This window comes from Coregonus lavaretus (assembly GCF_964263955.1).
Source record: "Coregonus lavaretus genome assembly, chromosome: 18".
Taxonomy (NCBI): Eukaryota; Metazoa; Chordata; class Actinopteri; order Salmoniformes; family Salmonidae; genus Coregonus; species Coregonus lavaretus.
The window spans coordinates 17,142,282-17,160,286 of NC_140005.1; the positions used below are offsets into that span (position 1 = coordinate 17,142,282).

The 18,005-nt window shown below is 43.9% G+C and overlaps 1 protein-coding gene across 1 annotated transcript in view; it reads left to right on the forward strand.

The window, feature by feature from the left end:
* Positions 1–18,005, forward strand: part of LOC311145335 (rho guanine nucleotide exchange factor 10-like) — a 70,850-nt gene that overhangs the window by 31,125 nt on the left and 21,720 nt on the right. Inside the window, exons 18-24 of the mRNA XM_084181565.1 lie at positions 51–178; positions 1,195–1,295; positions 1,846–1,967; positions 2,153–2,239; positions 3,141–3,370; positions 5,740–5,897; positions 11,604–11,746. Coding sequence (XP_084037691.1) covers positions 51–178; positions 1,195–1,295; positions 1,846–1,967; positions 2,153–2,239; positions 3,141–3,370; positions 5,740–5,897; positions 11,604–11,746 — 969 coding nt within the window. The remainder of the gene's footprint in view (positions 1–50; positions 179–1,194; positions 1,296–1,845; positions 1,968–2,152; positions 2,240–3,140; positions 3,371–5,739; positions 5,898–11,603; positions 11,747–18,005) is intronic.

Consider the following 18,005-nt stretch of genomic DNA (forward strand, 5'->3'; position numbering starts at 1 on the left):
ATACTTTATCTGACTCTCTCTCTCTGGCTCTTTTTTCTCCCTCACTGTAGAACGTTAACGCTACGGTGGCCCATGATTGGGTGTCAGGTCTGCAGCGTCTCATCCTGAAGAAGGAGGAGGAGATCCGGGCTGCAGACCGCTGTAGGATCCAGCTGCAGCTGCCTGGCAAACCGGACAAGTCAGTGTCTGACACACACCACTGCTGTCTCTCACACACATAGACCTCACACCCACCACACCGCTGTCTCCCTCTCACTCACTAGGTTAGGCCCCTATGTCCTCACTCCCTCACTGTCCCCTCTCACCATCCAGGAATGAGCACAGAGTGTTACCATCACGGTGGATAAACAACTTTAATTTTGTTCTAATCTGATCTCAGGGGTATGATTGAGTCTGTTAGAGCGCTCTGCTTTCTGCTGTGGATCAGTGTGTTTTAGCTCCTCAGAGAAGACAGTGCAGCTGTTTCATCAACTCATTACTATAGGAGAGTGCTCCCTCCCTCCACATGGTCCCTCCTGGACCTAACCGGCACCTTGTTTACTCATGCTGACCCCTCACACCCCAGGGCATCACGTTTAGAGATACAACTCTGCTGCTCTCATTCCTCTCTGATCCCCCCATCTAAAAACAACACACTCCAGAGAGAGAGAGACAGAGATGGAGAGAGGGAGTGAACGGGAAGTTGCATGCCAGAGAGATCCTTCTGTGATGTGGTATTTACGTTGGCTGTCATTAGCTGTTATAATCATCGTTGTCTTCAATTATTCACAGCCCTGTCTGCTGTCAGAGAGCAGGATCACATGTCCCTTCAGCTGTTAGGGTCATCTGACAGCACTGTGTTGTTCCTCTGTGTAATCTGGGGATGTGGGAGATATGTAGGCTGTATTCAGAATCAGGATCACTGAGCAGTTGCATAAATGTTTGAAAATAGAAATGATGCTGAAGTGAATGTTAGGAGGCAGAAAAGTAGTGCACTGTAGGGGTTATTGACTTGAAATAAAATCAATGTTCATTCACTCCTACCATACCAACATGTTTGAATACACCCCAGTGTTCAATCTCAATGCACTGTGGGCTCTGAGCAACACACTGTATAATGGATACTGTCACTGTATCAACACTGCTCTCTCTCTCTCGCTCTCTCTACTGTATCATATCTCTCTCTCTGTCTCTCACTCTTTCTCCTCTGGGCAGGTCTGGCAGGCCCACATACTTCAGTGCAGTGTTCAATACATTCTCTCCGGCCATCAAACAGTCGTGGATCAGTAACCTGCAGATGGCCAAGCTGGCTCTGGGTACGTCTACTCTGGCCTCAGTCACAATCACAGACCCAATGCTCTGTCTGTTGACATTGGATACTTTGTGTTCCCTATTGCTTCTCTCCACTGCCTCTGTCACTTTGTAGTTCCATAGAACACTGTAGTAGTTGTATGCAGAGGGACTGCCTCTCTGCTCTTTTTCCACTTGTAAATGTTTCAAACTGCCACTGGCTTCGTGGCTCACTTCCAAATTTCAGGTTCAGTTGCATAGCAATGGGTATTTAAAAATCAATGTTTACTAAGCGAATATCATTAGTTCAAATTCACTTTTCCAGTTCTGTGGTCTCCTGACTGTAAAATGGATCATTAAGTTATAAAGCCTGAATCTGGTGTGTAGATTATAGAATCAGGTGTTATGTAACATATTTGGAAATGTAATATTTACCGGTTTGAATTTAGGATCACTCCACACTGGACATAGTGTTCCTCTTAGAAATTAAATTACTCTGGTAGGGACTGTTTATGTGTGTGTTTGTGTGTGTGTTTATGTGTGTGTTTGTGTGTGTGTGTGTGTGTTCGCTAACAGAGGAGGACAACCTGCAGGGCTGGTTCTTTGCGGAGGATGATGGTAACCAGATCAAGAAGCAGAAACATCCTCTTCTGCTCAAGCAGATGCCTGTGGTCATGTCCAAACTACAGGAGTTCAAGGTTGGCCTCCCCTCCCCCACACAGCCTCTTTCTCTCTGAGCCATGGGCAAAGTTAATGGCTCCATGTACAGAGTACACATCCCATGACTGTATGAATCATTTGTTACAATGCCATGTAGGAAACTACTACAAACTCCATACACATGTGATGTGAAAACTGTGTCTGTTCCTTCTGTCTCTGTCAGGTGGAGTGTGCCGTCCATAACCCCGAGCCCCACATCAACATAGAGAGCACAGCCGACACCCCTGCTCTGGGACACGGCTGTGTGTGGGTGAGGACACCTGGATGTTTTATTTTCTAAAACATATACCTTTATGATTTGTACAGTATGGACACCCATGTGCTTCATTGCATAATAACAAATGTATATTATATCAATGATCGCTTATGTTTCTAGCCAGAGCCAAGTGTTGAGAGTAGACATCTTACTCATCATCAGCTATAAAAAAAAAAAAAAAAGCTTTCTTCCACTCACACTGAGATTTACATGAATAATTGAACAGAGGCCCTTTCATTCATTAGTGGTATGTTTACTGTATGAATCAGTTTACTCCACTTAGTGCCTCTTAGCTGGGCGGCGCACAATTGGCCCAGCGTCGTCCAGGGTAGGGGAGGGAATGGCCGGCAGGGGATGTGGCTCAGTTGGTAGAGCATGGCGTTTGCAACGCCAGGGTTGTGGGTTCGATAAAATAATGTATGCGCTAACTGTAAGTCGCTCTGGATAAGAGCGTCTGCTAAATGACTAAAATGTAAATGTAAATGTATTTACTTCACAGGGATAAAACATTCACAATACTATGTCTCCCAATGTCCTCCAGTGATTGACTGTTCCCATTCTCAATGAAAGCAAACACTTTTTTCTATTGTAAATGACTCACTGTTGGCCTGATTGAGAGGGCCATTATGTCCCTCTACGCTCCTATTGGTCAGTCTGCTGTGCAGCTTTCTGCTGGAGTGGTTAAAAGCATTGTAAAGGTTTGTTGTTGTGATTGTTGTTTTTCAAACTTTCTCCATTTTATCACAACCCCTTGAGGGATGAGGTCAGAATTGAAAAGCTCTGTAAAAGGTTTTTATTTCCTAGCTGGGGCATAGAATCTTTCCTGGTCAGGTCATGTGGACAGGAAAAACTCCTGTCCCTCCTCCTAAATGTTACTACTCTTATCCCTGTTCAGGTGGCGAGCTGCACCAACCAGATGGGTCAGATAGCCATCGTGGCCATGCAGAACTCTAGCCCCAAAGTGACCGAGTGCTTCAATGTGGAGTCACGGATCCTGTGTATGGCCTACGTACCCATGGAGCAGAGGACCCAGGAGAACGGGGAGGGGAACCCTGAAAATAAACACTCCTCAGCGGGGAAGACCAGTGATACCCCCACGGTCTGTCTGGGCATGGAGGAGGGCAGGTATGTGTGGTTTTACATCCACAAGCCTAATTAACAAACTTACTATAAGCCTACAACTGGTCTTCAGCTCAACTGCAATACACAGGGATCCAAATAAATCAACTGATTTAGTGATTTGATTGAATTATAATTTCCTCTTACAGTGCATTCGGAAAGTATTCAGATCCCTTGACTTTTTCCACATTTTGTTACGTTAAAGCCTTATTCTAAAATTGATTAAATAAATGTTTTTCCTCATCAGTCTACACACAATACTCCATAATGACAAAGCGAAAACAGGTTTTTAGAATTCAGACCCTTTGCTTTTATTTCTTTTTTTGCTAACATTTCTAAAAACCTGTTTTTGCTTTGTCATTATGTGGTATTGTGTGTAGATTGATGAGGAAAACAATTTAATAAATGTTAGAATAAGGCTGTAATGTAACAATGTGGAAAAAGTCTAGGGGTCAGAATACTTTCCGAATGCACTGTACAGTTGAAGTCGGAAGTTTACATACACTTAGGTTGGAGTCATTTAAAACTCGTTTTTCAAGCACTCCACAAATGTTTTGTTAACAAACTATAGTTTTGGCAAGTCGGATAGGACATCTACTTTGTGCATGACACAAGTCATTTTTCCAACAATTGTTTACAGACAGATTATTTCACTTATAATTCTCTGTATCACAATTCCAGTGGGTCAGAAGTTTACATACACTAAGTTGACTGTGCCTTTAAACAGCTTGGAAAATTCCAGAAAATGATGTCATGGCATTAGAAGCTTCTGATAGGGTAATTGACATAATTTGAGTCAATTGGAGGTGTACCTGTGGATGTATTTCAAGGCCTACCTTCAAACTCAGTGCCTCTTTGCTTGACATCATGGGAAAATCAAAATAAATCAGACAAGACCTCAGAAAGAAAATGGTAGACCTCCACAAGTCTGGTTCATCCTTGGGAGCATTTTCCAAATGCCTGAAGGTACCACGTTCATCTGTACAAACAATAGTATGCAAGTATAAACACCATGGGACCATGCAGCCGTCATATCGCTCAGGAAGGAGACGCGTTCTGTCTCCTAGAGATGAACGTACTTTGGTGTGAAAAGTGCAAATCAATCCCAGAACAACAGCAAAGGACCTTGTGAAGATGCTGGAAGAAACAGGTACAAAAGTATCTATATCCACAGTAAAACGAGTCCTATATTTACATTTTTAGTCATTTAGCAGACGCTCTTATCCAGAGCGACTTACAGTTAGTGCATACATTATTTTTTTTATTTTTTCATACCCCCTGTGGGAATCGAACCCACAACCCTGGCGTTGCAAACGCCATGCTCTATCAACTGAGCTACATCCCTGCCGGCCATTCCCTCCCCTACCCTGGACGACGCTGGGCCAATTGCACACCGCCCCATGGGTCTATATCAACATAACCTGAAAGGCTGCTCAGCAAGGAAGAAGCCACTGCTCCAAAACCGCCATAAAAAAGCCAGACTACAGTTTGCAACTGCACATGGGGATAAAGATCGTACTTTTTGGAGAAATGTCCTCTGGTCTGATGAAACAAAAATAGAACTGTTTGGCCATAATGACCATCGTTATGTTTGGAGGAAAAAGGGGGTGGCTTGCAAGCCGAAGAACACCATCCCAACCGTGAAGCACAGGGTGGCAGCATCATGCTGTGGGGGTGCTTTGCTGCATGAGGGACTGGTGCACTTCACAAAATAGATGGCATCATGAGGAAGGAAAATTATGTGGATATATTGAAGCAACATCTCAAGACATCAGTCAGGAAGTTAAAGCTTGGTCGCAAATGGGTCTTCCAAATGGACAATGACCCCAAGCCTACTTCCAAAGTTGTGGCAAAATGGCTTAAGGACAACAAAGTCAAGGTATTGGAGTGGCCATCACAAAGCCCTGACCTCAATCCTAAAGAAAATGTGTGGGCAGAACTGAAAAAGCGTGTGTGAGCAAAGAGGCCTACAAACCTGACTCAGTTACACCAGCTCTGTCAGGAGGAATGGGCCAAAATTCACCCAACCTATTGTGGGAAGCTTGTGGAAGGCTACCCGAAACGTTTGACCCAAGGCAATGCTACCAAATAATAATTGAGTGTATGTAAACTTCTGACCCACTGGGAATGTGATGAAAGAAATAAAAGCTGAAATAAATCACTCTCTACTATTATTCTGACATTTCACATTCTTAAAATAAAGTGGTGATCCTAACTGACCTAAGACAGGACATTTTTACTAGGATTAAATGTGAGGAATTGTGAAAAACTGAGTTTAAATGTATTTGGCAAAGGTGTATGTAAACTTCCGACTTCAACTGTATGTGCAGAATATGATCATATAAAATGTTCCTCTCTTTTGTCTTCCTCTGCAGCATCATAGTCTATAAGAGCAGCCAGCGATCCAAGAAGGTCCGTCTCCAACACTTCTTCACCCCAGACAAGTCTACCGTGACCAGCCTGGTGCACAAGAAGCAGTGTTTATACACTGGCCTAGTGAACGGCTCAGTCACCATCTACTCCAGTGCACAAGGTGAGGCCTGTTCTGAAGACTGTCTGTCTGTCTGTGTCTGTCTCTTAACAGTTGATTTTTGTTACGTTTAATTTAAATAGGTATACTATACGATGGTACTAGCTAAATTGGCTTAACCAAACATAAAATACGAATTTATTAGAATTAATAGGTGTGTTTATTTTACAGTGCATTCGGAAAGTATTCAGACCCCTTGACTTTTTCCACATTTTGTTACGTTACAGCCTTATTCTAAAATTGATTAAATTGTTTTTTTCCTCATCAATCTACACACAAAACGGAAATATCACATTTACATAAGTATTCAGACCCTTTACTCAGTACATTGTTGAAGCACCAGCGATTACAGCCTCAAGTCTTCTTGGGTATGACGCTACAAGCTTGGCACACCTGTATTTGGGGAGTTTCTCCTATTTTTCTCTGTAGATCCTCTCAAGCTCTGTCAGGTTGAATGGGGAGCGTGGCTGCACAGCTATTTTCAGGCCTCTCCAGAGATGTTCGATCGGGTTCAAGTCTGGGCTCTGGCTGGGCCACTCAAGGACATTCAGAGACTTGTCCCGAAGCCACTCCTACGTTGTCTTGGCTGTGTGCTTAGGGTCGTTGTCCTGTTAGGTGAACCTTCACCCCAGTCTGAGGTCCTGAGTGCTCTGGAGCAGGTTTTCATCAAGGATCTCTGCACTTTGCTCCGTTCATCTTTCCCTCGATCCTGACTAATCTCGCAGTCTCTGCCGCTGAAAAACATCCCCACAGCATGATGCTGCCACCACTATGCTTCACCGTAGGGATGGTGCCAGGTTTCCTCCAGACGTGACGCTGGGCATTCAGGCCCAGAGTTCAATCTTGGTTTCATCAGACCAGAGAATCTTGTTTCTCATAGTCAGAGTCCTTTAGGTGCCTCTTGGCAAACTCCAAGCGGGCTGTCGTGCCTTTTACTGAGGAGTGCTTCCACCTGGCCACTCTACCATAAAGGCCTGATTGGTAGAGTGCTGCAGAGATTGTTGTCCTTCTGGAAGGTTCTCCCATCTCCACAGAGGAACTCTGGAGCTCTGTCAGAGTGACCATCGGGTTCTTGGTCACGTCCCTGACCAAGGCCCTTCTCCCCCGATTGCTCAGTTTGACCGGGTGGCCAGCTTTAGGAAGAGTCTTGGTGGTTCCAAACTTCTTCCATTTAAGAATGATGGAGGCCACTGTGTTCTTGGGGACCTTCAATGCTGCAGACATTTTTTGGTACCCTTCCCCAGATCTGTGCCTCGACACAATCCTGTCTCGGAGCTCAACAGACAATTCCTTCAACCTCATGGCTTGGTTTTTGCTCTGACATGCATTGTCAACTGTGGGACCTTATATAGACAGGTGTGTGCCTTCCCAAATCATGTCCAATCAATTGAATTTACCACAGGTGGACTCCAAGTTGTAGAAACATCTCAAGGGTGATCAATGGAAACACGATGCACCTGAGCTCAATTTCGAGTCTCATAGCAAAGGGTCTGAATACTATGTAAATAAGGTATTTCAGTTTTTTCTTTGCAAACATTTCTAAACCTGTTTTCACTTTGTCATTATGGGGTATTGTGTGTAGGTTGATGAGGAAAAACCTTTATTTAATCAATTTTAGAAAAGGCAGTAACAAAATGTGGAAATAGTTAAGGGGTCTGAATACTTTCCGAATGCACTGTATATCCAGGTAGGTTTTTCTGTGTTTATTTGAAATGGTCAGATCTGGAAAAAGTAAACTTTTGCTTGCTACTGTGCGTTCAGTCCAACCAATAAACATGAATAGAGGAACAGATTCAGCCATTCAGCCTCTCTTGGAGGAAGACCATGACCTTTTCTCAACTAGACAGTTGACGGGAAATGGGGTGATGCTGGGTTGCTGGGTAGACTCACAGAGAGGCTGTTACGTTTGTGTGTTGACCCCGTCCCTGTGGCTTCCAGGGCTAATCACCAGTGTGTCCAGTGTATTAACTCTGCTCCAGGGCCTGGGCCTCTCTCTGAGGCTGGCTGGCTGTAATAGGGCTCACAACGGTCTGTCTCCATGGAGCGTGGCCTGGTTGCCTGGGAGAAGTCGATAATCTTCTAGCTAGCGCTGACCTATTTAATATCCTGATAGAGCTAGCACACTGACAGACACACAGTTCTCTCTCTCTCTCTCTCTCTCTCTCTCTCTCTCTCTCTCTCTCTCTCTCTCTCTCTCTCTCTCTCTCTCTCTCTCTCTCTCTCTCTCTCTCTCTCTCTCTCTCTCTCTCTCTCTCTCTCTCTCTCTCTCTCTCTCTCTCTCTCTCTCTCTCTCTCTCTCTCTCTCTCTCTCTCTTGGTGCTTGTATCCATGTCTGAGTCTCTTTCTCTCTCATAGTATGAAAACACTTGTTTTTGAAGGAGTAAAGTGCATTTAGTCACAGCAACATGACCACATTAAGACAGGATGGTGAGACGCTACCATTGCCAAAGGCTTGCTTAATTAATTGTAGTCTCATCATGACTCAGAACTGTAGTCGCTCTAGGAAAGTTCTTGAGGTTTTTCTCCATCACTGGAGAAAAACAGCATCAGAGAAGAGATGGAGGTACACTGTAGTTATCCATTTTCTCTGTGCCTTGCAGATCTGTCTGTCTCTATGTTGGTATTGGTGCCTGCTCTGCATGACACTGGTTCTCTGTGACACCAGTTGGTCATTTTATCTCATTTCTAGCTCTGAGGTCCAGTTCAGAGATGATTAAATGCCACAGAGTGTCAGGTGGTTTTATTCTTACATTTCAGTCAGCTACTTATTTTGATCTGTGAGAAGTCAAGCCAGCCAAACATTGACTTCAATGGAAAACGAAATCCAGTCACCAGTTGGGGTTCAGCCTTGCTCCAACTACATTCCCAGCTAAGTCACCATCAGAGTATTTATTTACATATCCGGATGTTGTGAGAAGGAAACGTGTGGAAAATCCCTGTTCGAAATCCAGGTTGAGTAAATATGCCTTCCGTCCAACTACCGGGCAGGCTGTATCATATCATGCTGTGTGAGAGAGGGATAGAGGATATACCTGTATCCGCTAGAGGGGAAAGTAAGAAGGGAAAGTATCCTCCTGATCCTCAGCCAGCTCAGTAAAGCCAGTAAGGGAATGTTGCAATGCTGAAGGAATGTCCACTTTGGTTCCACAGAATGTCACTGTTTTCATGTAACTTCTTTCCTCTAAACATCAGATTATTCCTTTGTTCTCCATGCAGCAGATTCTATTATATAGTATATCAGAAATATTGCGTTTGGTTTGACTGAATGGAAAATCTGAGTTGGTGACAGCCCTGTTCTCCGCTATTATTTGGCTCCCTCAATGTTGTCACTGAGAGACGAGATGGAGATACACTGTAGTTATAAATGACAATTGAAAGTGTTGTTATTTAATTTGCATACTTGTTCTTCTACATGTGTGACAGAAAAGTGTTTGTGTCCCAGCTCAAGTTTGAACTTGAAATGATGAATCATCCTAGCTTCAGTGGTGAAACTTGTGCATCCATGTCCTAGCTAATGCTCTTCCAGTGCTTTTGTCACACTGAGTGGGCTCACAGATGCTATAAGCATTTACATTGAGTGTACAAAACATTAGCAACACCTTCCTAATATTGAGTTGCACCCCCTTTTGCCCTCAGAACGTCCTCAATTTGTCAGGGCATGGCTCTACAAGGTGTCGAAAGCGTTCCACATGGATGCTGGCCCATGTTGATTCCAATGGTTCCCAAAGTTGTCATGTTGGCTGGATGTCCTTTGGGTGGTGGACCATGGTGGACCAGCGTTGCAGTTCTTGACACACTCAAACCGGTGCGCCTGGCACCTACTACCATACCCCGTTCAAAGGCACTTAAATCTTTTGTCTTGCCCATTCACCCTCTGAATGGCACATATATCCATGTCTCAATTGTCTCAAAGCTTAAATATCCTTCTTTAACCTGTCTCATCCCCTTCATCTACACTGATTGAAGTGGATTTAACAGGTGACATCAATAAGGGATCATAGCTTTCACCTGGATTCACCTGGTCAGTCTATGTCATGGAAAGAGCTGTTCCTAATGTTTTGTACACTCAGTGTATATTAGGATCCCATTTCCATTTGAAAGGAACAGCAGCAGAGAAGGAACCATAAGAAGTAACCCCCCCAGTATAAGCCTAAATAGAAAACTGTCATTTAAGTTATGAAACGTGTTTTGACAAATAAATCCTTTCACATTGATAATGCCATCATCATTAGGTAAGTCGAAAGAAATAATAATATAGCAAAATGGCACTGCATGCTAGAGTTGCAAAGCCTGCAGACTCATATAGTATATGGCACTATCTGTATGGCCACAGTTCCACAGCTTGAGTTCCACGTGTTTAGCTCTGCTGGGGCTGTACTCTGCCTGCCTGTGGCAGAGTGATTGTGGTAGGTCTTGTCACACTGCAGTAGGCACAGCCCTATCTGAATCCCCAGCCAGACCTATTCTGTCACACTTGTTCTTCTCTTTGTTTATGTGTGTGAATGGCTCAGCAGAGACCGCATGCCATCACCAGCCAGTCAAGGAATAAGGACATGGCATGTAACATCTCTACATACTGTATATTTTGTTATCATAGTGCAAGGTTTTATGCCTTGACGCTTTGTTTTCCTTTGGTTATCTTTTTGGCAGCATGTCTTTCAGTATGAGATTTATATCTATATGTAGATCTATCTACTATTCTGACACACACACACACACACACACACACACACACACTGCAGTCTGATTGGATGTTCCCAAGAAGTCACATTGACATGATGGAATGTGAAAGAACTGGTTTTTGTTGACACGCTGCAACCGAGGAGAGGAAAGTTACATAAGACTGACTGGGAGGGAGAATGATGTTTAAACACAGTTTTAGTCTTGTACACTTTAGCATTTCTCTCTCAATCTCTCTCTGTCCTTGTTACACACACACACACCTTGGGATTATTATAATAATAAACACAAAGCAGTGTCTGTAATCCACCTTAGCCCGTACTTCCCTAGTAATTACTATACCCCAGAAAGAATCTCCCCACTCCTCCCGGTATGGCACCACTCCCTTTGTCAGTTCCCTTAAACAAACACAATTGGTGAGTCCTCTAATGTATCCTGTAGTAGATTGGCTTAGCTAGTTGGGGGTCTGGAGGAAATGAACTCCTTATTCAGAGTACTTCTGAGCTCCTTGAATTTTGTTTAAGGATTTAATCCTACAATTTCTCCCTACACTTCTATGTGTTCTCGATCTGTTGCAATCGGGTTCTAAACTGAGGGAGAAAGATGAAATGTGTTAGCTATATTTATAATGTACTCTGTGTTGGGTTTTCAGTACCCAGTGTTGGGTTTTCAGAGTGCTGTCCTGGGCTCCGTAGCAGTAGGCAGGCAGCAGTATGTAGGATGTGTGTGGGTTGGCTCTACAGACGACTAACGCCTCTCAGTACATCTATATTAATTGTGAAACCTGTGAAATCATCAATGGCCTCTCCAGCGTTATGAGGATCAGAAATGCAGATGACATTTAGAGGGGTTTTCTGCAGCTAATGCATGCATAATCTGAACGACCATATCTAACAAACACATTCATATTCTTGCATAGGGATAGTTGGTCCACTTTAGTTTTTGGTTCTTCCAGATTTGTAGTGATCTGCCACTGTATTGCACTTGTAGCAGATTTGTATGAAGTGTATGTGTATGCTTGTGTTTCAGATGGCTCGTGGAATCCAGACTCTCCTAAGGTGCTGAAGCTGGGGGTTCTGCCAGTGAAGGCCATGCTAGCTGTGGAGGAACACGTCTGGGCTTCCTCTGGAGGACAAGTCTTCATCATCAGCACTACCACACACACTGTGGAGGTATTTAACCCATCTCTAGCCAATCTCTTTATCTCACTTACTGTATGGATCCCTGCCTCCCCCTCTGTCTCATAACTTTTGATCTGGAGGATGGGTCCCATGACTGCACAGACACAGACACACACACGCGCGCTCACACAAACGTCAGAGGTACTGTATCTTTCCGATCTCTAATATCTTATAAATGTCCCCTTTCCTTTCTCATGTCTAATCTATATCTGACCCAGTGTCTCTGTGTTGTTCAAACAGGATACTGAGGCTCCGGTGTGAGAGACAAAGCACAAATGAAATATCCTAGCTGGTTCCCAGGTTTATGGGAAAGTCACGTAGGACACACTCATGAGGTGGTTTAGAGACAACATGTTTTATTACAGTTCAACTGCTGCAAAGTGGGGTGGCCCAACGTGCAGCTCCAATATAATATTCAAATATTATATTTAAAGCCCTCTACAAAATGACATCAAGAGGTCTTCTCATTGCATTATACAAATATGTAGGATTTGAATATGAAGATTGTGATAACCTCTGAATGACCTCTTGATCTGTTCGTTTAACTCTTATTAAAATGGAAATGATTTGTCCACAACTCATTGGTGTTGCAGAGATGTGGGTGTTGGTGCATTCATCACATTTCTGTTCTAAGACTCTACCATCCCACACCATGCATCTGCTCTGCTCTGTCTCTCTGAGGCATAGCTGGTTCTGGTAGCTTTACTCGTAAAGATACAGCGCTATCAAACTGTTGATGTTGATACTTTATATTGCTCCCTGATATTAACTGGCAAACCACCAGAGGAGGTATGGTTAGATTAGACCAGGGATTCCCAAACTTCTTTGGCCCACGACCCCATTTTGAAATCTGAAAATTCTCACAACTCCAACCATGTGAAATAAAATTATGTAATTAACAGCTGATGTTAACTTTTTTAAATTGGAGCTATGGCAGTCAATTGCAAAACATTCTAACAGTATTTCTGATTGTATTCTCAACTCATCATCATATACTTTAAATGTGGGGCTATGACAGTCAATTGCAGTTTAGTCTGACATAATTTCTCTTATCTCACCACCGCTAATGAGATGGGTGTGGCTTGATGCTTGTCGCGTCTGAGCTTCTCAAAGTCAGGGGGTGTGGTCGACAGCGCACACCTCATCTCTCCTGTCACATCCAACCTGAATCTGTATTTTTTTTTATGCAGACGAGAATACTGAATCAGCGTACTCCTCCATAGTGACCCGTGAATGTGTTGTCTGCAGCATTCGGTCACATTACAGCTCGATCATCTGTTCGATTTCACTTACCGGCATGTCAACTGAGCCATGATCACAGTCAAACGGATTTAGCTGATTCGGTCACTCATCTATATAATTAGTTTGTATTTCCCCTGCATGCTTACGTTCAGTTTGTTCAGTTTCCCAAATACAGTGGGGAGAACAAGTATTTGATACACTGCCGATTTTGCAGGTTTTCCTACTTACAAAGCATGTAGAGGTCTGTAATTTTTATCATAGGTACAATTCAACTGTGAGAGACAGAATCTAAAACAAAAATCCAGAAAATCACATTTGTATGATTTTTAAGTAATTAATTTGCATTTTATTGCATGACATAAGTATTTGATACATCAGAAAAGCAGAACTTAATATTTGGTACAGAAACCTTTGTTTGCAATTACAGAGATCATACGTTTCCTGTTGGTCTTGACCAGGTTTGCACACACTGCAGCAGGGATTTTGGCCCACTCCTCCATACAGACCTTCTCCAGATCCTTCAGGTTTCGGGGCTGTCGCTGGGCAATACGGACTTTCAGCTCCCTCCAAAGATTTTCTATTGGGTTCAGGTCTGGAGACTGGCTAGGCCACTCCAGGACCTTGAGATGCTTCTTACGGAGCCACTCCATAGTTGCCCTGGCTGTGTGTTTCGGGTCGTTGTCATGCTGGAAGACCCAGCCACGACCCATCTTCAATGTTCTTACTGAGGGAAGGAGGTTGTTGGCCAAGATCTCGCGATACATGGCCCCATCCATCCTCCCCTCAATACGGTGCAGTCGTCCTGTCCCCTTTGCAGAAAAACATCCCCAAAGAATGATGTTTCAACCTCCATGCTTCACGGTTGGGATGGTGTTCTTGGGGTTGTACTCATCCTTCTTCCTCCAAACACGGCGAGTGGAGTTTAGACCAAAAAGCTCTATTTTTGTCTCATCAGACCACATGACCTTCTCCCATTCCTCCTCTGGATCATCCAGATGGTCATTGGCAAACTTCAGACGGGCCTGGACATGCGCTGGCTTGAGCGGGGGGACCTTGCGTGCACTGCATGATTTTAATCCATGACAGCGTAGTGTGTTACTAATGGTTTTCTTTGAGACTGTGGTCCCAGCTCTCTTCAGGTCATTGACCAGGTCCTGCCGTGTAGTTCTGGGCTGATCCCTCACCTTCCTCATGATCATTGATGCCCCACGAGGTGAGATCTTGCATGGAGCCCCAGACCGAGGGTGATTGACCGTCATCTTGAACTTCTTCCATTTTCTAATAATTGCGCCAACAGTTGTTGCCTTCTCACCAAGCTGTTTGCCAATTGTCCTGTAGCCCATCCCAGCCTTGTGCAGGTCTACAATTGTATCCCTGATGTCCTTACACAGCTCTCTGGTCTTGGCCATTGTGGAGAGGTTGGAGTCTGTTTGATTGAGTGTGTGGACAGGTGTCTTTTATACAGGTAACGAGTTCAAACAGGTGCAGTTAATACAGGTAATGAGTGGAGAACAGGAGGGCTTCTTAAAGAAAAACTAACAGGTCTGTGAGAGACGGAATTCTTACTGGTTGGTAGGTGATCAAATACTTATGTCATGCAATAAAATGCAAATTAATTACTTAAAAATCATACAATGTGATTTTCTGGATTTTTTTGGGGATTCCGTCTCTCACAGTTGAAGTGTACCTATGATAAAAATTACAGACCTCTACATGCTTTGTAAGTAGGAAAACCTGCAAAATCGGCAGTGTATCAAATACTTGTTCTCCCCACTGTATGTCTGTTACATAGGCAAGGAGACATATTTTCTTTTCATTACACAAAGTCAGTTTTTTCATCCATTGGGAATGACAACAATTCCTCTCTCATTTAGAAAAATCTTTCCAACACTTCCCCTCAATAACCTCAATTTTTTAACTAAAAATAAACAACTGAAATATGCTTTTACATAAGTATTCAGACCCTTTACTCAGTACTATGTTGAAGCAACTTTGGCAGCGATTACAGCCTTGAGTCTTCTTGGGTATGACGCTACAAACCTGGCACACCTGTATTTGGGGAGTTTCTCCCATTCTTCTCTGCAGATCCTCTCAAGCTCTGTCAGGTTGGATGGGGAGCGTCGCTGCACAGCTATTTTCAGGTCTCTCTAGAGCTGTTCGATCGGGTTCAAGTCCGGGCTCCGGCTGGGCCACTCATGGACATTCAGAGACTTGTCCCAAAGCCACTCCTGCGTTGTCAGTATGAAAAATGTATGCACTCACTAACTGTAAGTCTGCTAAATGACTAAAATGTAAATGTAAAAATGTGTGCTTAGAGTCGTTGTCATGTTGGAATGTGAACCTTCGCTCCCCAGTCTGAGGTCCTGAGCGCTCTGGAGCAGGTTTTCATCAAGGATCTCTCTGTACTTTGCTCTGTTCATCTTTCCCTTGATCCTGACTAGTCTCCCAGTCCCTGCCGTTGTAAAACATCCCCACAGCATGATGCTTCCACCACCATGCTTAACCGTAGGGATTCAGGCCAAAGAGTTCAATCTTGGTTTCATCAGACCAGAGAATCTCGTTTCTCATGGTCTGAGAGTCCTTTAGGTGCCTTTTGGCAAACTTCAAGCGGGCTGTCATGTGCCTTTTACTGAGGAGTGGCTTCCGTCTGGCCACTCTACCATAAAGGCCTGATTTGGTGGAGAGCTGCAGAGATGGTTGTCCTTCCGGAAGGTTCTCCAATCTCCACAGAGGAACTCTGGCGCTCTGTCAGAGTGATCATCGGGTTCTTGGTCACCTCCCTGAACAAGGCCCTTCTCCTCTGATCGCTCAGTTTGTCCAGGCGGCCAGCTCTAGGAAGTGTCTTGATGGTTCCAAACTTCTTCCATTTAAGAATTATGGAGGCCACTGTGTTCTTGGGAACCTTTTAATGCTGCAGACATTTTTTGGTACCCTTCCCCAGATCTGTGTCTTGACACAATCCTGTCTCGGAGCACTACGGACAATTCCTTCAACCTCTTGGCTTGGTTTTTGCTCTGACATGCACTGTCAACTGTGGGACCTTATATAGACAGGTGTGTGCCCCTCCAAATCATGTCCAATCCAATTGAATTTACCACAGGTGGACTCCAATCAAGTTGTAGAAACATCTCAAGGATGATCAATGGAAATAGGATGCACCTGAACTCAATTTCGAGTCTCATATCAAAGGGTCTGAATACTTATGCATTTCTAAAAACCTGTTCTGTGATCAGCTCTTTTGCCGCCAGTTGCTCTCAGTGTATCAATTATAGCTCAGTGGGTGTATCATACAAAGCATCTATACGGCAGAAGGGAGACACATTCATAACTAGAATGCAGAGGCCTGCTCACCGTCCCGTGATAGATGGAGCACCATCTGTGCAAAAGCCTACCATTTGATCCCATGGAATTTGATTTTTGGCAATATAGCCACGCGGCATCCCCTGTGCCGTTTCATCCTCGGGAATCGTGAGACCGAAAAATATGTCCTTGTGAATAGCATCCCCCGACATTTAGCGAACTAAATTCAATGCATCTCAGCCCTCACAGCTAACCTCCATTTGGAGAGAATAAGGTGGGGAGTTTTTGTCGTTCAGTCAAAGTTTCCTCTTGATTGCTAGCTATAGCATCAATTCTTAGTTTCAGTGTTATCTGACAAAGGTATGATGTGAGTTTCTGTGCCTCTGCCTCCCACCACATTGTTTTCACCATATCAATTGCGGTCGGTAATATCAAAGTCTGCAATAGTGTATGGCTTCATAGCGAAGCGGGCTTAGCCATTCACCGTGGGAAGGATTCAAGTGCAACGGTAAAGTGCAGCCTTTTCCTATGATTTAAGGGCACTCTCTGGTTGAATTTTAACTTTTAGATTTGAATAATTTTCATTTAGATTTTTAAGGTTACATTACAATGAGTTTGAGAGACAAAGACGATATTAGATATATATATTACTTTTTTTACCAGGATTTTGGAAATTCTCAAGCGACCCCATTTTAATATCAGGTGACCCCACATGGGGTTGCGACCCCTAGTTTGGGAACCGCTGTATTAGCAACTTTTCAACTACTTTTTAGCTACTTTGCAAATCAAATGAAATCAAATTGTATTTGCCACATGCGCCGAATACAACAGGTGTAGACCTTACAATGAAATGCTTACTTACAAGCCCTTAACCAACAATGCAGTTTTAAGAAAAATAAGTGTTAAGTAAAAAATAGATAAGTAAAAAATAATTAAAGAGCAGCCGTAAAATTAAATAACAGTAGGGAGGCTATATGCAGGGGGTACCGGTACAGAGTCAATGTGCGGGGGAACAGGTTAGTTGAGGTAATATGTACATGTGGGTAGAGTTAAAGTGACTATGCATAGATAATAAACAAAGAGTAGCAGCAGCGTAAAAGAGGGGGTGGGGTGGGGGGAACAATGCAAATAGTCCGGTTAGCCATTATTAGCTGTTCAGGAGTCTTATGGCTTGGAGGTAGAAGCTGTTAAGAAGCCTTTTGGACCTAGACTTGGCGCTCCGGTACCGCTTTCTGTGCGGTATAAGAGAGAACAGTCTATGACTAGGGTGGCTGGAGTCTTTGACCATTTTTAGGGCCTTCCTCTGACACTGACTAGTATAGAGGTCCTGGATGGCAGGATGCTTGGCCCCAGTGATGTACTGGGCCGTACGCACTACCCTCTGTAGTGCCTTGCGGTCGAGGCCGAGCAGTTGCCATACCAGGCAGTGATGCAACTAGTCAGGATGCTCTCGATGGTGCAGCTGTAGAACGTTTTGAGGATCTGAGGACCCATGCCAAATCTTTTCAGTCTCCTGAGGGGGAATAGGCTTTGTCGTGCCCTCTTCACGACTGTCTTGGTGTGACTTGAAGCTCTCAACCTGTTCCACTACAGCCCTGTCGATGAGAATGGGGGCGTGCTCAGTCCTCTTTTTTTCCTGTAGTCCACAATCATCTCCTTTTGTCTTTATCACGTTGAGGGAGAGGTTGTTATCCTGGCACCACACGGC